The sequence below is a fragment of the Lepidochelys olivacea genome (genome assembly GCF_965140295.1).
Source record: "Lepidochelys olivacea isolate rLepOli2 genome assembly, chromosome: 13".
NCBI classification, from domain to species: domain Eukaryota; kingdom Metazoa; phylum Chordata; order Testudines; family Cheloniidae; genus Lepidochelys; species Lepidochelys olivacea.
Genome location: NC_140423.1, coordinates 25,799,433 through 25,819,563, shown reverse-complemented (window position 1 = coordinate 25,819,563; position 20,131 = coordinate 25,799,433). Strand labels below are relative to the sequence as shown.

Genomic DNA, 20,131 nt, shown 5'->3' with positions numbered 1-20,131 from the left:
CACGGGCTGCTCTGTAAATTATGCTGTTATAAAGTGGGAGGGGAGAAATCAGAATGACTTGTGCTGATGGATAGAGTAGCAGGAGTGGATTAATTTTTTGGTCAGACCAAAGCAGTGCCCCAGGGCTAGGGTGACCAGATAGCAAATGTGAAAAATCAAGACAGGGAGTGGAGGGTAATAGGCACCCATATAAGAAACAGCCCTGAATATCGGGACTGTCCCTATAAAATTGAGACATCTGGTCACCCTACCCAGGGCTCACCGAGCCAGAGCCCTCCTTACCACGTGGAACATCACCCCCATCAGAGAGCAGAAGCAAACCCCAGTGCGGCACCCACCTGCAAGTAATGATAGGCTAAGTCTTGCTGGCAGGACTTGGATTTCAGCAGGGCTTTGTCGATGGTGGCAGAAGCCTTTTGGCACACTTCCCGGGCATGGCTAAGGGTGAGCGTGGACCAGGAGCCCCGTTTGATGTAGTTGGACTCGTTGCTGATGGGGATATTGGTGCAGGGGGTGACCTTGAGGTCGTTATTGCTCTTGGAGGATTTCAGCATGTGCTCACTGATGGTGTTATACGCGTGCATGAAGTACCTAGGCTGGCTGTGGTCAGGTTGCCTGCCCAGGGTCATGAGGCCCATTGGATTGCGATAGCTGCAGGTGTCGCTGTCTAAGTTGTCATCCGAGCTCCACCAGCCTGATATGTTGGACCTGGGCCTGCGTTTGGTCTCGGTGGTCTTTGCCCGGTCTTTGCTCTTGCTCCTTCGGTTCTGCTTCGGGTCCTCCGTTCCCTTCTTGCCATTCACGCTGCCCTTGGTGGGGCCCTCCAGGGACTGCGACTTGGCAAAGAGCTTCTGGACGGAGTGCACCAGGTGTCGGATGCGCCCGGGGCTCTCGCTCCGGTGCTTGGAGTCACTCCTCTGGAACTGGAGGGTGCTGAAGCCGTCCCGGTGGATGGGCAGCTGCTTCTCAAATTGGTCTAAGAGGTTTGCGGGGAGGCGGTTGATCTTAGTGGCTTGGGCATGGCTCGGGAAGGGGTTCTCGTCTGGGACCTCGAAGTGGGAGTTGTAATGGATCCGGGGGAAAGTGCTGCTGTTGGAAATCTGGTTGTTGAGTGGGAGCAGACAGTCACTATGGAGGGAATTCTGGGCTGGAAACCGGGGGTCCACGGGGTAGGAGTCAGTGGGACTGAGGAGGTAAGGGTTCCTGTCTTGGGCTGCATAAAGAGAGTCCTGAGGGGAGTCCAGGTTATCGGAGAGGTGGCGGCTTCTGTTATCTCCTAACCCCTTCATGGTCCCGGGTTTCCTACAGCATCACTTCACGGGTGACACCGAGGAGCCTTCCTGCTAGTTCTCCCTTTGGTCCCTCTCCCTCTGGAGATGATCCTGCAGCCACAGAGACAAGAAACACGCACACATCACTGAAAGGAAAGCTCTCCCCAGGCTCTCTCTATCCCTTTAAGCGTTTCCACCCTGCTCCTTCCCAAAGCATCCGAGCCAGTGCCTTGCAAGTTCTAAAAGCCAAGACAATGAAGGTTATTATAGAGCTGAGAGAGTCAGGAGAGGAGGAGGAGAAAGGGATGGGAGGCAGGACACAACGAGCAGAAGAAGGGAGCAGGAAGAGATGGCACATGGGAGGCTGAGATGTGGAAGAACGGTCAGGCTGAGGTGTTAGGGTTAGAACAGGAAAAAGGGATGATTAACATTCCCTAGCCACATTTAAGAGCCGTGTAGACCCCAGAGCTCAAATTCAAACTACTTAATACAAGCAGGCTGCTATTTTTTGGCCTCTGCGTGGCTTCATTTAATAGCACTCGGTCCCCAGCTTAGCAGTTGGACTGTCAGCAAATCATGGGCGCCTGTCCCATTATTTTAGGGGGCTGAATAAAAACCTGTCAAATACTGTGCCCGGGCCTTGCTGGAGTCGAGGGAAATGAGCTGAGGATCAGATTGGCTGTCTGTCATGTGGCCATTTGTGTTTCCGTGGTTATCAGACCTCTTAATGGGGACGATGGACCGGATGTGTGTGTTGCACGGAGCTATGGTAATGTGATGGGATGGCAAACGTCTCTTCTCGGACAAGTGCCCAGGTTTATGTCCATGTTAGCCTGTACCCCTGAGGAAAATGCTGCAACACATATGACCAGAACAGTGGTTTTACTGAGACACTCATGGGCCTGGCCTGAGAAGTCTTTTGTTGTTCAGTCACAGCTTCAAGGTTGAGGTCCCCGCTGCCAGGCTAGATCACCATTGCTTGGGCTGCTTTGCTTCAGGGTCAGGGCTATAATTTGCCAGATTTTTCTGGAAATGAAGACCCTGTTACATTGGGAAACAGAATCAAAAATCCCAGCCGGTAATATGGGCTAGTAGCTGAAGCACAGGCCTGGTAATCGGGACCACTGGGTTCTGCACCCAGCCCTGAAACACACCCGCTGTCTGACTTAAACTCTCCCTCCTCATGCATGGGATCTTGAAAGTGAAACTGATTCAAAGTGGAATTGATTCAGTGGGCAGCAAATTATGAAATAATCATAGCAACTGACTAGCCAGTTTCCCTTGCCATGCTGAGAAAAAATTGTATTAATGCTGAAAAGCAAATGAGATTTTTAATAAGTGTTTCAATGCTAACACTCAAAGATGGGATTCCTAACATAGCTAAGGAAACTTGGTTATTTAAACGCGCACTGTTAAAACAGCATCCTTTTACCCCTCATTGCTCTCAGAAGAAAGATCTTCTTCAATCAGAGAGAAAGCACCGTACCTTATTCACCAGCTGAGATCAAACTGATCTCTGGCCTCCATTTGAATCCATATGATTCCCACCCAGTGGCAGTCCAGCTGATCCCTCCCCAGAGGGAATCCTGCTGATCATCCCAACAGTGATGCCGTTTGATCGCACTCCTTGGCAACTCCAGCTGACCCCTTGGCAGAGCCAGTTGACCCCCCAGTACTGTAAATTCAGCTGTTCACCCTCTAGTGTGACTCTAGTTGATCCTTGGAGGTGAGGCCGATTGAACACCCCACACAGGCAGATGATCTCACCTCATAGCAAAGATGGTTAAGCCTACCCTATGGCAACGCCAGTCAATCCCTCCCACCTTCAGCCTATTTTAGTGGGCAGGCAGGTGTATTTAATGATCGTGTTTGGAGCATTTTGAGCCATAGATTAGAAGCAAACGACCAGTTAAGACTTGTCCCTGCAGTGAAAGTCACTTTACCCCAGCCCTATAAAACAGAGGGTTCTGACATTGCCCGGAGAGCTCACTTGAACCTCAATGGATCTGTCTTTCCAGGGAACCTCGTGTTCAGCCACTAGAGCTGACTGTGGGTGGGAGTGGAGAGAAGATGGGCAGTGTGGCTATACGGAAAACATTCGATGAATGGCCAAGCATCCATTCCTCTTTCCACTCAGGCACCTTTAAGGAATTGCTTGTGTCACTAATGAAAGATAATGTTACCTGTCTATTTTGCAAGCCTGGAGCCAGCCTGTCACCATATGCAGAGCTGCTTGAGCAGCAAGGGTGGTGCGTTGATGACAACCCAGGCATGGCTTGCAGAAATACAAAAGGCGAGATTATCTTTTATTAGCATCCCTAAAAACCTTGGCTTTCACCAGCTTTCATTTGGCTCCTTTTCCTACCCCATCACATTGTTTTGCAGATTGGTGCGTCAGATGCTCTGGAGCATCTCAGCAGATGGGGACACTCTCTCATGTGCTGGAAGGGCAATGATAGACCAGGGACAGGAGCATGCTGGAGAAGTGACAGGAAGAGGCAGTGCAGCCTCAGCTCAGACAATTGGATAGGCATAAAGGCCAAGGACAGTTGAGGAGAATAAATTATACAGTCAGGTTGTGGCCCAGCCAAATGGATGTGCCAATGCATATGCATAGAACAGAGAGAATAACAGACGACAGGATCCTACATTAGCAAGAACGTTTTCAGCTATTCATGTTAAGATAATAGCAATCAAATCTCCTGCTGCTCTGGGTGAAAGCTAATTGCTTGAGGCAATCAGAGAAGAATTAATTCCCCTGTGTGTGTGATTGGCCAGGTGCATTATGGGCATGTGACACCTGCCTTCTCCTGAGGTAGCAGGTATTGTCCACAGCCAGAGGTGGGGCAGTGAGCTTGATGGTCCACCCATCCACTCCATGCCCAGGGCCACCCAACAGGCCAGTGGCAGAGCCAGGCCGAGAACCCAGGTCTCCTGAGTGCCAATGCTGAGCTCTATCTTGTAGGACAAGGCTAAAAATAGCATCAGTGGGGTCCTATTATCCAGGGATGGAACTCCACTGACTTCCCTGGAGCTCCAACATTTTACAGCAGCTGAGGATTTGGCCCCTAGCCCCTCGTACAGACTAGGATTTCCCTCTAGCCCAGCTCTTCTGGGGTTTTATTTAATGTCTCAGCCACCTCCCCATATTGCTCACACTCCATTGCCAAACCACTTTTTGTCTGCAAGGCAGCAGATGGCCCAGCCCCTCTGCAGGAAAGATGCCCAACTAGTCTGTTTCCCCATATAAAGCACTTTCCTGGCTTTCTGGGTTTTATGAGGGCTCCTAGCAGACCAATGAGCATGGCTCATCCTGCCAGCCCTCCCCCCGTGACCTGGGGACTGCCAAGCCAGTAGGAGGGCCATTCTCCTCCCCCTCCAGGAAGATATATAAAGGGGACTGGGAAACTGGAGGCTAGATCTGAACCTGGGCGTTTCCTATGCTGCAAGCAAGCGCATCACACGTAAGCTGCCCTTGTGGAGCATGTTATGAGGCAAGGCAGCCTAATGGTTAGCAGCTAGGATCTTGGAGAATCTTTCGGTTCTAATCCCATCCTGAGTCCCTGGCTCTGTGGGTGACCTTCGGTCAGTCGCTTAAGCTCCTTGGCCTCAGTCAAAGCCAGCTGTACAGCTGGGTAAGAGCAGGAGCCCCACTGACAGACAGCTGCTGCCTAAGTGCAGAGCTTTCCTAAGGAAATAAATCACACACATGTTAGGAGAGGGCAGGAGAAGCAGCAATCTATGGTGAACTGAAGCAGAAACTCTGACGGGAATGGGGTGAAATGCACAGCTCTGGCTTTATGACACTCTCCACCAACCGGGGAGGGATGGGTAGCACTAGGGATAGAGAAATGTCAACCTTTAATACAGCATTATTTTACCCCAATCGCTCCCCCCCATGGCTCACAGAAGAAAGATTTTCTTAAATGTTAATATACGGTAGGTGAAGGCTAGGGCTAGGGCTCGTCATTTGCAGTGTGTTTTTTAGAGGCACCAGGAATAGAGAGAGTGAACTGCATGGCAAACTCCCTTATCTGCAACCCATGTGGGCTCTTGCGCCAGAGTTTATCACACCATCTAGCAGTGCGGCATCACATGGCTTTCCCTCTGAACTCATCTCTCATAGGGGGCACTTCAATGGTGTTGCTCCAGATTCACGTACCCTCCTCCCCTCATGTACCTGAGAATCAAACTTGAGTCATAGTGTTATATAGAGTACATACATACTCCACGCTCCTCATATAATGCGCTAGGCATAGTGTATATTCACTGTGCATGACGTGATGGGGGTATATATACTCTAGCCACATCACACAGTGCATGTAGGCATGGCAGAATTAGGGTTTTTTTAAAATAATTGATGGATAATATTGATGTTTATTTTCAAGCATTTTTTCCCCAATTTTTATCTATTTAAATTTTCATACTTGCAAGACATTGGGGGGGGGGGGTGTCAGACAGTTATTTAATGACAGGAGACAGATTCAGAAAGTTAGTTTTATAACCATTAAAATCCATGGTCAACGTCACACGTCAAAATATACAAAGGAAATAGCCTTAAATCAAACACTAATTCGTTCTTAAGCAGCATTTTTCTTCCCTTTCCATCTGTACGTTTCTATTACCCATCGAAATATTTTTGTTGATTTGTGTGTATACAGTGAAATCAATATTTACTGATAAAACTCTAATCTTTCCAAGGACACGCTCTGCCCACATCGCATCGATACACTGTGCGTTATAGCGACATCACGTCGTGCACAGTACAGCGAAATGGCCATGATATACTCACACAGCAATTTTATAGATGTAGCTAGACACACACAAGGCCAAGTAGAGAGAGGAGTCCGCATGAGACTAAGCTGCTGTTACTTTAACCTTCTTTCAGCCTCCTCGCTGTGCTTGTTACAATATCTTGGACTCACACGCAGAGCAGGAGTGTAATGGACACTCCCCCACACATGACCTCTGTGTCTGACCCAGCGCAAGGGTAAGTGGAGGTGCTGAAGAGAGATGTGCTGCTCCCAGGAGGGGCTAGGTGGCAGGGAAAGTAGTAGCCCTCTCCCTGTTTTAATTTACACCTTGTTCCAGCTCCTCAGCATGTGCCTCCACCGGCTTAGAGTCCTGTCCCGACACCTGGGTGTGAGTAGGGCTGAGAAGGAAGGAAAGGGAGTCGAACTTATCACATGATCTCACGCATCACCTGTGCACTGGGTCCGCTGCCTGCAGGAAACTCTGGGGTCTGGTTCTTCACAACACCAGGCAGGACAGAAATGGCATTACCCTGCCTGGGTCAGAAATTGTTCCCCTCATTCTGCCTCAGATTCTCCTCCCACTTGCTGCTACAGGTTTGCATTGCTCCTTTAAAGCAAGAGCCCAGTCCTGTGTTTCGGGAGATTTCATCCTCCTCCCCAAACTCCATATCTTCAGGTGGGTCCAGCAGGACTGTGCCACCTGGAGCCAATCCCTGGCAGGAATGGGAATCCGGGTTAGGTTTCTGCATCCCCTTTTAAAGGACTGGAAAGCCGTGGGATGCCCAGCAAAGGTACTCCTTAGCTAACACTTTTCACCTGTGATGGTCACAGAGAAATCCTGGACTGGAGTTTTTCAAGCTTGGTCTATCTCAGTGGGTCTCAAACATTTGTACTGGCGACTCCTTTCACAACAGCAAGCCTCTGAGTGTGACTCCCCCTTATACATTAAATTTTTTTTTATATTTAACACTATTAGCAATACTGGAGGTGAAGCGGGGCTTGGGGGTGGAGGCTGACAGCTCACGACCCCCACGTAATAACCTTGTGACCCTCTGAGAGGTCATGACCCCCAGTTTGAGAACCCCTGGTCTATCTGCATGTAATAGCCACCTACTTGCAGGTGCCCCTGCTCCCAGCACAAGGAGGTAGTCAGATCTGCTTTGGAACCAGCATGGGGACCCAAGGGCAAGAGACAGACCAGGCTGTAGGGTCCCTTGGGGAGTGAAAGGCTCAGTGCACTTGGTTTCCAGCTCCTCCAGGGGATTTCTGTACTCTGGATGTCCTTGATTTCTCCCTCTCTCGCTCCAGGCCCAGCCCATCTGAGCTGCAGGAATTTTAGGAGCTCAGAGGGATTAGGACTTTACTCCTGATAGTGCAACCTCCAGCCTGATTCCTTGCTGCCCTTGTCCCTGAAGCATAATGAGACAACATAGTCTGCAGCAGGCTGAAATTAAACCCAGCTGCAGCGTGGCCACTCTCCTGCCCAGGAGGACCCAGTTCCACTGTGCCAGGGATGGAAAGGACACATTACCTTTAGTAACTCCTGCTCCAGCCTGGTGGACAGACAAGTTCCCATCTTTTAGGTTCCCCAAAAGAGGACACTGCAGGGGAAAAGGAGGAGGAGTTGGAGGAGGGGGTACAGTTAGGGGTGCTGGAGGTGTGTGTGAGTACTGGGAAGGGTATTTGGCGGCATAGGTGGAGTTGGGGGGACATAGGAAGGCATTGCACCCAGGGCTGTCCCTAGCCATTTCGGTGCCCTACACAGCCCCCTGCAGGGGTCTCTGTGGGGCCCCAGGCCTCCACGAGGGGGGGGAACTGCCCCCCGGCCCCAACCCACTCCACTCTGCTCCCCTGGCTCCCGGCCTTGGGGGGCAGGGGAGACCCACCCTCCAGTACTCACTGGCAGCATAGCTGGGAACCAGGGGAGCGGAGCAGGCTGGGGCTGGGTTGCTCCACTTACCACGTCGTGAGTGCAGGCCCGACCCCTGCAGCAGGCCTCAGGGGAGTAGGGGCGGGGCTGGGGTGGAGCAGGGGGCGGAAGAGGTGGGGTGGGGGCTTGGGGAAGGGGTGGAGTGGAAGCGGGGTGGGGACACAGCAGGGGCGGGAAGAGGCGAGGTGGGGCAGAACAGGGGCGGGGGCCATGGGGAAGAGCCAGAGCAGGGCTGGAGCAGCATGCAGCTGCGCGCAGGGCACCAGGAAATGTGGTGCCCCAAATTTCCTGGTGCCCTGCGCAGCTGCGTACTTTGTGTATGGGTAGGGATGGCCCCGATTGCACCCCCAAATGTAATGAGTTCTGCAGAGGAGACATGCTGCTGCTTGTGCCCCTGAGGCAGGGAGTCAGAATTTTATTTATTAACAGGTGATTAAGATAAGAAAGGGCTGTTATGATATTTCCTAAAGTTAAATGATCTGTTCCAAGCTTGGTGAAACTGCGGAAAGCAAGTAGCCTAAATGATAGAAAGTAATTGTAGATTTTTCTACAATTGTTTCAATTGTTATATTCAAGAGGTGATAACAAAGTTACTAATATCTTTCTTTGAGACCATAACTGATTTTTTAGACAAAGGAAATGCAGTAGACCTAATCTAGCTGGATGTCAGTAAGGCATTTGATACAGTTCCACATGAGAAATTATTAGTTAAATTGGAGAAGATGGGGATTAATGTGAGAATTGAAAGGTGGATAAAGACCTAGTTAAAGGGAAGCCTACAAGAGGTCATACTGAAAGGTGAACTGTCAGGCTATAGGGTGGTTACTAGTGGAGTTCCTCAGTGATCACTCTTGGGACCAATCTTATTTAACATTTTTTATTACTGACGGTGGCACAAAAAGTGGGAGTGTGCTAATAAAATTTGCAGATGACAAAATTGGGAGGTATTGCCAATATGGAGGAGGACCAGAATATCATACAAGAAGATCTGGATGACCTTGTAAACTGGAGTAATAGAAATGGGATGATATTTAATAGTGCAAAGTCCAAAGTCATGCATTTAGGGACTAACCACAAGAATTTTTGCTATAAGCTGGGGACTTATCAGTTGGAAGTGACAGAGGAGGAGATAGAGTTGGGTGTAATGGTTGATCACAGGATGAGTATGAGCCGTCAATGTGATGCGGCTGTGAAAAAGGCTAATGCAGTTCTAGGCTGTAACAGCCGAGGTGTTTCCAGTAGAGACAGGGAAGTGTTAGTACCATTATACAAGGCACTGGTGAGACCTCATCTGGAGTATTGTGTGCAATTCTTTTCTTCCATGTTTAAGAAAGATGAATTCAAACTGGAACAGGTGCAGAGAAGGGCTACTAGGATGATCTGAGGAATGGAAAACCTATCTCATGAGAGGAGACTCAGAGACCTTGGCTTGTTTAGCCTAATTCAAAGAAGGCTAAGGGGAGATATGATTGCTCTCTATAAATACATGAGAGGGATAAATCCAGGGAGGGAAAATACCAGTGGGGGCAAAAATCTAACTGGTTTCAAGACTGAGCTTGATAAATTTACGGAGGGGATGGTAGGATGAGACTGCCTACAATGGCACTTGGCCCATCAGCAACTACCTGTAGCAAAACCCCACAATGGCTGGAGATGGGTCACTAGATGGGGAGGGCTCGGAGTTACTACAGAGAATTATTTCCTAGGTATCTTCCTGGTGGGTCTTGCCCACATGCTCACAGTCTAACTGATCATCATATTTGGGGTCAGATTGGCAGAGACCCTGGGGTTTTTTCACCTTCTTCTGCTGCATGGGGGTCACTTGCAGGTTTAAACTAGTGTAAATGGTGAATTCTCTGTAACTTGAACTCTTTAAACCTTGATCTGAGGACTTCAGTTACTCAGCCAGAGTTTAGGGGTCTATTACTGCAGAGAATTGGTGAGGTTCTGTGGCCTGCAATGTTCAAGAGGTCAGACTAGATGATCATAATAGTCCTTTCTGACTTTAGTAAGAGTATCTAAGTAAGAATATACATTACAATTTTAAACCTAACCAGTGTCCCATAAGTGACTTGCCACAAAAAGTCAGAACATGTTAGTATTAAAGCTGAGTGGGTCTAATATTTCTTTAATTTTCTTTCTTGATATAGAAATTAGATACAATGCTCCTGTCAGATATTTTTAAGTTATTATCTGCAAAAACACTACAGTTTTCAGTTGCCTAAGTAGCCCCTGGAATCACAGTTGAAGTTGCCTCCCCCCAAATCTAAAATGGCACCCCTGTGGGCAGGCACAGAATTTCTCTCCCCCCCCCCCATGGCCCTGTTGGCCTGTCCAAAGCCACACACCCAAATACAGAAGTCAAACTACGCCTATGTTTGGCGGGTCCTGGAGGGGATACCTGGAGCCTCACTCTTGAGGTGGGGGCACTGTTGCTCCTTGTCACAGTGGCAGGGCAGCTGGCGCAGGCCCAGGACACAGCACCAGCTGTCCATCAGTGCCTTCCTAGGGGACCCCCTCCCCAGGGCAGGGAGCTGAGGCCTTGGTGGGCAGGATCTAGCAACTGTAGGTAGTGGAGGGACCAATCGGGGCACAGAGCCAGCTCTTTCTGAGCTGCAACGTCTGCACCACAAAAATTCCCAGACATTTCTTCTCATTTGAGAAATCCACCAGAGCAGAGGATCACAAAAGAGGAAATGTCCAGGAAAACCCAGAAGTAGGGTAACCCCATGGAGAGACTCCAGTTCAGCACCTGACCATGGGGCAAGGATGTCACATCCACACCAGAGGGAAACTACATCCCTCCATGTCCCTGTGAGAGGGACCTGTCCTCCAGCATGGCCTCAGCTCCTTCGTGGTGCCTGCAGTCATTCGCTCAGACCCAGCACGCTCACTTATTAACGCCTTTCACAGAACATAAACACCCTCCTCCTTAGCCTCTCAAAGACAGTGCTTCTTCTGGCCCTGGGGCTAACGGTGAAAGCATCCTCTCCTGCATTCAGGAGACCCCAGTCCTTCCCCCAGAGTGGGGTTCCAAAACAGACTCACGGTCCTGCCCTCTGCCTGGGGCTTGGTTACAATTTAGGCCAGTCATAGTTCTCAGTCAGCTTCTTCCCTGCAAGCCCCTTCTATCCAATCCTTTCACTCACCAGCCTGGAGAGGCTAGCAGCCAGCTATGTTCTGCTAGCCTCTAGGAGCTCCTCTCTCTACGAGCACCTCCCGCCAAGTGACCATTGGTCAACTTTTATCAGACTCAGGTGCTCATTAGTCAGTTAGCTGTCACCCAGGCAGTTTGCTTACAGGTGGGCCAGAGGGATTTCTGGGGCCTGACGCCCCTTAAAGGGGTCCATCCCCCTTGACAGTCCCCCTGTGCTGCTGGAGAAGCAAAGCTCTGATTTTTTTACTGTTACATTGTTTCTATTAGTGCTCTTGATGTTTGCTGGACGGATCACCCTGGAGATCTCAGGCCTACGCTCACACTAGGAGCAGAGACAGAGCTAGCTTCCTCCAGGTGGTCCTGCTGTCATGCCTTAGTTCTGATATGGGGAGATTGTAGTAGTAGGGTTTTATGTTTGTATTTTGTATAATTTAGAATGAAGGATAAAGAATAATAAGATATTAATGTAGCATGTATTAAATGTATTAATGTATGATTTGACTATATCCTGCCAGCCACCCTTTTTGAATAGCAGAAAGGAATGGCCTACACGTGATCAACCTAGCTGGCCACTAGATTGATCCGGACTCTGGACGGGTAACTATAACATCGACTGGTGGGAGAGAGTGTATGTGTGAGATTGAATGCATACGCTAATTGCTGTGTCTTCAATAAACGCGGCATGTTGCCTTTTCCCCTGAAAAAGATCCCATGTGCTTCTTATAAGCATAACAAGATCACCTCTGGTGGGGAGAGGCTAATTCAATCCCCATGGCCCATTCTGTCCTTGGCCTCTATGTTGACTAGTGCTGGGGGGATGGTGGGTTTTGTGATGTGGACACCTGGCAACCTGGAACTGAACTGAGACTCTCAACTATCTCACAGCCTAGTGGATGTCTACTCTGTAATGTAAACCTGTGCCTCCAACACTCAAAGGCCAATTGAAACAGGCTCAGCTTCAGGCTGGAGCCCGGGCTCTGAGACCCCATGGGGGGCCCCGAACATCAGCCTGAGCCCCACGAGCCCATGTCAATTGACCCGGGCACCAAGTGTCCGTGCCATGGGTCTTCTATTGCAGCGTAGACATACCCCTAGAGCCTAGAGATGGAAAAGGCTGATTGGGCTCTATCTAGTGCGTGCCAGGGGCCAATGGCTGCTTGTTCCCAGCAGTGAGTGTTTCATTAAGATGACTCAGGCAATGAGATTTCTACTAAAGATCAGCCAGCAGCTATCAGGTGGCTATGACTTTTAGTCTCTGCTGCGCACTGGGTGGAGTTGGGTCGCACTGTGGAAGCCTGCTTGTCCCTTTACCAGTGCCTTGAGCCATCCAGCCATCCCAAGCTCTTATTTTTAAGGGGCCAGTGCTTTGGAAAGTCCCTTCCTGCCCTCTGAGCACAGCAAACTCAGGACACGGGAAAGGGACATGTGAACTCCTGTGGAGCAAATGTTTCACTCCATTATCACTCCATCTGAGCTGAGCAGCTGCAGTCACTTCCTGCCATGGAGAAGGGGGCAGGATGGTGGGGTTTGTTTCCTTTCAGTCTCCCGAGAGGATCTCGGCCCCATCTCCATCAGGGGCGGTTTCCACCTGCATTCTGGAACACATCAGCAGGGATGAAGTGAGGTAAGATGCAGCAGGAGTCTGGCCAAGGGGAGAAGCAACTGAACGTACCTATTCACGAGAGGGACAAGTGACAGCAGGTCACTGAGTCTGGGCAGCCCCCAACTGGCTCCCTGTGGGGAGGGCTGCTCAGCACCGTAGCTGGGGAAAAGAGGGCACTATGGCTTGTTTTGTGACCTGGCCTAGCCAGGCCTAGCCAGCTGCTCCTTTCCTGGCTCAGTATGGATGTGACCAGTGACTGTACCTGAAACTCTGGAGTGAATTAATTATTAATGAAAGTGAGGGGGCCATGTGATATGTTTGCCACCTCCCCCAGCTCTGCCAATGCCCCCCAGTCCTGACTTGCAGCCCTACCTCCCCCAGCTCTGCCAATTTACCTCCCTCCTGACCCCCAGCTCTCCCAATACTCCTCACTCTGGACCCACAGCCCCCTGACCTGCAGGGGGCCCTGGGTGTGCACATAGTTTTAGAGGGATCCGCTAGGTCAGATAGCTGCATAATAGTTCAGCAAAGGGTGGCAGGTGAGGTCTCTACCGAAAGCCAGTACCCCCTAGTCATCATAAGCATTGTGAGATATATGTATGGATAATATTTATGGAGTTATGTATCAACACTGAAATTATCTCCTGAAGGTCTTGGCGTTAAGGCAAGTCACCAGGAGGTGATGTACCTCAGAGATCTTCCTTTCAGGCAGGAGGTAACTGACATCGCTCTCCCTGTCTGGCTGTCTGCATGTTGTCTGCCTCACACCATTTGTCTTTTGCATACTGAGCCCGACGCTGACTGAGAGATTGCAAAGTATCTCTCGGTGCCCTGGTTATGGGGGTGCCCTGGTTAGGAATAAAGACAAAAGGTGTCTGGTATATCTTGGAATGCAAAGAGACATACTGAGTCCTTCACCTAGGAGGCAAACTGACAGTGTGCTTTGGGGGCACAAAGGGAGGGTCATAGCCAGCCTAGCTGTAAACCACTGCAAGGATCTGGGGTGAGCAAGGCTTTACTAGACATGAGATTATCTTGTCAATTAAGTCCAGGCTCTAGAATGCGTGTGATGGTTTGATTTTATAGGAACCATTTGTTTCCAATGCTCCTATCTGCCGTTACTCGACTCCCTCAGCTTTGTTAAATACGCCTCAACTTGATTTCACTCTAAACAAATCCAAGCGCCATGTGTTAGGTGGAGCAGTGACCTGAGGTGACCCTGGGAAGCTGTGCTGAGCCGCTTCCTTGACAGAGCGGATTGGTGAACGCTGCAAGTGGCCAGGGACCAGGCACTGATACACCAGAGGACATTCGGCAGGCTCGAGGGTTGGAGGGGGGCTGTCACTAACCTGCGGAGGGACAGCAGGGCCTGTCAGGCCTACGGGGGAGGGCTTGTGCTGTGTGTGGCTGGTGGTAACAGGGAGCTGACCCCTGGCAGGCACAGACCAGGCTTCCTCATGCTAAGGGCAGATGGTAGCGAGGTGCCTCTCTGCCCTGGTGCCGTCCTCCTACCACATGTGGGGTTTTAATACATTACTCTTCCGTAGCACTGCCAACCCCGGGGCCCTGTGTGCACCCAGAACTGGTACAGCATGCGTGAGTAGTGGAGTGGGAGCTTTCCCAGCCCGCAGCAGAAGGAGCAGTGCTGTGTTCCCAAACAGAGCTTTGAGCCAGGTGAGGGTCAGAAACATACATATTCTTGTGAGACTTCCAGCTGGAGCTCACTGGCTCTAGGGGAAGCAGATAAAGTTCAGATCCAAGTCAGTCACAGCCCTTGCTGTCAGTCACAGCCACAGACCCTCTCTGTCAGTCACAACTGCAGCTCTGCACTGTCAGCCGCAGCCCCTCACTGCTGGTCACAACTGCAGCCCCTCATTGTCAGCTGCAGCCCCTCACTGTCAGTCACAGCCACAGCCCCTCACTGCTGGTCACAACCTCAGCCCAGCACCGTCAGCCGCAGCCCCTCGCTGTCAGTCACAACTGCAGCTCAGCACTGTCAGCCGTAGCCCCTCACTGCTGGTCACAACCACAGCCCCTCACTGTCAGCCGCAGCCACAGCCCCTCACTGCTGGTCAGAACTGCAGCCCAGCACCGTCAGCCGCAGCCCCTCGCTGTCAGTCACAACTGCAGCTCAGCACTGTCAGCCGCAGCCCCTCACTGCTGGTCACAACCGCAGCCCCTCACTGTCAGCCGCAGCCCCTCACTGCCAGCCGCAGCCACAGCCCCTCACTGCTGGTCACAACTGCAGCCCAGCACCGTCAGCTGCAGCCCCTCGCTGTCATTCACAACCACAACCCCTCACTGTCAGCTGCAGCCTCAACTCCATTCTTGAGCTGAATTTTGATTCTTTTATTTTCTGTCTGCCCACAGACTGCTCTCCAGACATTCACGGGTCAGCACCCATCTCATGCATGGAACTCCTTCCAAGGGTCCAGCTTACCCAACAAAGAGGCGTGATGTGTTTGAAGCTGCTAGGCAGAGGACGGGAGGATACATGGTGAAGAATCAGAGCAATCCCCCTCACCCTGCCCTCACTGACAGCCTGTCCTGAACTGCACCTGCCTGCCCTGGAACACTTCCCGCAGCACCAACTGCCTAGCAGAAGATGGGGTTCAAAGAGGGGCCTGGCTATCCCGTCCCCACTGGGGTTGCTGAGAACTGCAGCAGGGGCTGCACTGGCTCTCTCAGCCTCCTGTTCATAGATTCATCTATTCCAAAGCCAGAAGGGATCACTGAGATCATCTAGTCTGATCTCCTGTATAACACAGGCCAGAGACCTGCCCCCAAATAATTCCCAGAGCAGAGCTTTTAGAAAAACAGCCAATCTTGATTTTAAAGTTGCCAGTGATCGAGACTCCACCACAACCCTTGGTAAGTTGTTCCAATGGTTAATTACCCTCACTGTTAAAAATTTACACTTTATTTCCAGTCTGAATTGGTCTAGTTTAACTGCCAGCCATTGGATCATGTTATACTTTTCTCTGTTAGGATGGAGAGCCCAGTATTAAATATTTGTTCCCCATGTAGATACTTATAGTCTGTAATCAAGCCACCCCTTAACCTTCATTTTGTTAAACTAAGCAGATTGAGCTCCTTGATCTATCACTATACGGCATATTTTCTAATCCTTTAAGCATTCTTGTGGCTCCTCTCTGACCCCTCTCCAATTAGTCAACACCCTTCTCAAATTGTGGGCACCAGAACTGAACACAGGATCCCAGCAGCAGTCCAGTGCCAAATACAGAGGGAAAAAATAACCTCTCTATTCCTACTCAAAATTCCCCTCTTTATGCGTCCCAGACTAATATTAGCCCTTTCTGCCACAGCGTCACATTGGAAGCTTCTGTTTAGCTGGTTATCCAACACAAGCCCTCCAAATCTTTTTCAAAGTTGCTGCTGCCTACATAGGTATGGCCTACATTCCTTCTTCTTAGATGTGTACATTTATATTTAGCCCTATTAAAACACATATTGTTTGCTTGCACCCAGCTTACCAAGTGATCCAAGTCACTCTGTAGTAGTGACCTGTCCTCTTCATTATTCCCCCCCCCCCGCCAACTTCTGTGTCATCTGCAAACTTTATCAGTGATAATTTTATGTTTTCTTCCAGGTCATCGATAAAAAAAGTTCACTAGCGTTGTGCCAAGAACCGATGATCCCCGCAGGACCCCACTGGAAACACACACATTTGATGAAAAGTCTCCATTTACGTATATTTTGAGACCTATCAGTTAGCCAACCTTTAATCCATTCAATGTGGACCATGTTCATGTTATATTGTTCTAGGTTTTTAGTCGAAATGTCATGTGGTACCAAGTCCAGCTAGTCTAAGCAGCCTCTTTAATCAGACTGATTCCACAATCACATCCAGTTGGGCAGGGGGTGGGGGACAACAGCCAAGCTACAAAGCAAGCACTATTCAGCCCAGCAGGGTTGGGAAAGCAGAGCTTGGGAGATTGTCCTGGAGGGGCTTTTGCCCACTTGGGCAGGAGATCAGGCTCTGGGGTGCACTCAGACCCACACTCAGATCAACCCATTCCCTCTCTCTCACACACACTCTTCTTCTCTTTCATATGCACAGAGGCACACTGCAAAATACATACACAATCTCCCTTTGGCGCTCTCATTACTCTGGGAGACTTCTGCGCCACTGCGCATGTGCAGAATTCATGTCCCCCGCAGATTTTTCTCTCTGCAGAAAATACATTCTGTCAGAAAGGTGCTGCAATTATGCCTTTCTCCCACCAGGAGCTGTTCTGGCACCAGAACAGAGGGCAACTGGCTCACTGGTCACAGCAGGCAGCAACTGATAGGGAGGAGGGGAGGCTGCATTCCTCACAGTGCCCTACATGTGGGGCCAGGTATGGAGGCTTGGGATATCAGGGGGATGGACAGACTGGGACACATGGGGATGTTGGGGGGGTCACATAGACTGGGGTTCAGAAGGGCTAGTCAGTGGGACAGACTGGGGCAGGGGCTGAATGGGATTGAGGTTGCAGGGACACCAGGGGTGGGGTATGGGTGCAGGGCCAAAGGGGAATGGGTGACAGGGGTGCGGAAGTGGCTGAGTGGGGGGTGCAAGTGCACATGGGAACAGGGGGAGGGGGTGCAGGGACATATGGGGCCAAAGAGGTGGGGGTGCATGGGAGAACAAGGGATTATTTAGTTCGTTGGCCATTTAAAAAAAAACTAAAAAGAAAATTTGCTTTGGATCACAAACAAAAACAAAAATTGTCAAAATTTTCAGTGACTCAAGAAGTTAAAAAAATGGCTTTGGGTCCAATGAAATATTTGTTTTTTGACTCTGAGGATTTTAAAACATTTTCAAATCAAAATGACAGGACATTTCAAAGCAAAAAGTTGTTTCAAACCAAAACAAATAAAAACTTTCTGACTTTTTAAAAATTTTGTTTTAAAAACAAGCAACGCGGTGAAACCGACACAAATTCAGGAAATGTTTGGGTGGTGCCAAAGCTGCATTTTTTTTATTTAAAAAGATTTGCCCCATAATTTTTGCCCAGCTCTAGTGGGGAGGAGACAGCTTCCTCCCTTGCCCGTGGGGTGAGAACAGATGGGCCAGGTACACCAGGGACCCGTGGACCACCTAGCAAAGCCCAGCCACTCTCTAAGTACACATCAACCTGCCCCTCCAGAGATCCACCAGAGAGCACGGCTTTGTGGCATTCAGATGGCTGCAGTCCCCCAATAGGGTTCCTTCTGCTGTCTGGCCCCTCAGCTCTACTCAACCCCATAGTCCCGCACAGGGCCGATGGCTCAAGCAGGGCTGACATTGAGAACGAAATGAAGAACTCTCTGTACTGAGCTCCCACTACAATTATATAAGCATTAAGAACATAATCGAAAGCGCTAGCCAGATCTATATATTTATTGGCTATAACAGGACCTGATTGCAATTGAGCAGCTTCCATAATATTGCCCTGGAGGATATTCCCTAAGGGAAACTTAATGCAGATGTTGATTTGCCTCTAATGGGATTTCTCTTGATATTGACAGTAAATGTGCTTTTTATGATCCAGCGAAAAGGAATCAATATTTCAGGCAGAAATCTGCTGATTAGTATTGTGAGAGACTTCAGTTGTTGCATGTTTAGCCAATATATGAGCCATATAGCACAATATCAGCTTCACTTGCTATTATCCGTCTGCCACAGGCACTGCGTCTCAGTATTAAATAAAACAGTAACAGCCTTAAATTCAGACTCAGGGCAGCAGTGGGAAAGGGAACTGGGTAAGGACGAGAAAGAAGGAAAGGCTCAGCTGCAATATGGAAAGGAATGTAGAGGCACAGAGTTGATGTTCCAGCTGGCAGAAGCTGCGGCAAAAATTTTTGGGCAAAACTTTTTCAATCAAAAAATGCAGCTTTGGCACCCAAACATTATCCACTGATAATGCGGTAAAGGGACACAGGTGTGGGGAGGGGGCAGTGCTTGCCAGGTGAGGGGGGCAGAGGGAAGGTGAGGCCGGTGCAGTGGGCTGGAGGGTTAGAACGAAGCTTGGCAGAATTTTGATTTTTACTTTGTTACAATTTTGATGAATAAGAAGCATCAAGGTTTAGTTTTAAATTTTGTTATCAATTTAAATGTTCAGTTACAGGAAATTATGGGCGTGTCAGACAATGAGGGGGGTCAGGCAATAATTAATTACAGTAGATGTTGCAATTCAGAAAGCTAAAGCTTCATAACCATTCAAACACAAATGATCAAATGTCAAAAATATACGAAGGAAGCATCCTCAAATCAAACTCTGATAAGTTCTCAAGCTGCATTTTTCTTACTTTGCCTATCGATTATCATGAATGGAAATATTTTTCTGCTGGTTTGTGTGTGTGCATGGTGCAATCGATACTTACTGACATAGACTGGTACAAATCTAATTCTTCTGAGCCTAGTTATACAAGGAGGGCAATTTTGAAATGAACGGGGAGCCAGTGGCTCTGGCCAGAGCCCCTAGCTGGCTCTCTAACTCAGGCTGAAACCCTGGAATGATGCTCAGAAAGCAACGGAACCACATCTGATTTCTGGCAGAGATTACAAGTCAGTTCCCCCTACACTGTCGGCGTTGCTATACACTACAGTTTTGCTTTCTCCTTAGGGAGGCGGCCCACCCCCCACCCTGAGCCTGCTCACAGCTACTTCCTAGGACAGGATCCTTCCCACACGCGTGAGGGGCTGTTGGTGGAAGTGTCAAGACACACTCACCCAGCCAGCACAGGAGCTCCGACCGACAGTCTCCTGCTCTCTCTCTGCACTGGCTATGCCTGCACTGCAATTGGAGGGGTGACGCAGCAGGTGGAGATCTCCCTGAGCTAGCTTCGACCTAGCAGCTCGGGTACCCATAGCGCTTGGCAGCACGGGCTTCAGCGTAGACTAGCTGCCCGAGTAACACCCAGCACCCTGGGCAGGCTTGGACAGTCCCCGCTGAAGCCCAGGCTGCTGCAGCTGCACTGCTACCAGCTCCTGCGCTAGCCGGATCAAAGCTAGTTCAAGTCTGTCTACACGCTGCACTCACACCTCGGGCTGCGGCACAGGCAAACCCTCAGAGTCTCGCTCTTATACAGCAGCCATTCCTGCAGCGAGGGCCTTTGGGCTCGGTTACAAGCTGAGTGCCCTCATTCAGGACCCCAAATACAGTGTTGCTTGCCATAAGAGGGCACTCGAGCTGGAGCCGTTTTATTCCCACAGCCTTGTCTGTCACTGTGAACTGCTGGTTTTTATTCTTGTGATAGCCATGGGAATTGCGGGATACAATAAAGCCTTTGAATACATCCAAATCCATCACCTTTGCTGTACACAAAGGAAAGAGAGACTAGATGCCAGGGAAGCCATTCATTCTAATGGAGACTGATCAGATGTGGGGACAATGTCTGCTCTTCCTTAGGCTGGTGCAGCCCCAGAGG

The 20,131-nt window shown here is 49.8% G+C and overlaps 1 protein-coding gene across 2 annotated transcripts in view; it reads right to left on the bottom strand.

Moving 5' to 3' along the window:
- Window positions 1-20,131, bottom strand: part of DLGAP4 (DLG associated protein 4) — a 270,883-nt gene that overhangs the window by 106,188 nt on the left and 144,564 nt on the right. For both annotated transcript variants that reach the window (XM_084645809.1, XM_084645810.1), the window contains exon 3: window positions 339-1,382. In XM_084645809.1, the coding sequence (XP_084501935.1) occupies window positions 339-1,289 (951 nt within the window). In that variant the 5' untranslated portion in view covers window positions 1,290-1,382. The remainder of the gene's footprint in view (window positions 1-338; window positions 1,383-20,131) is intronic.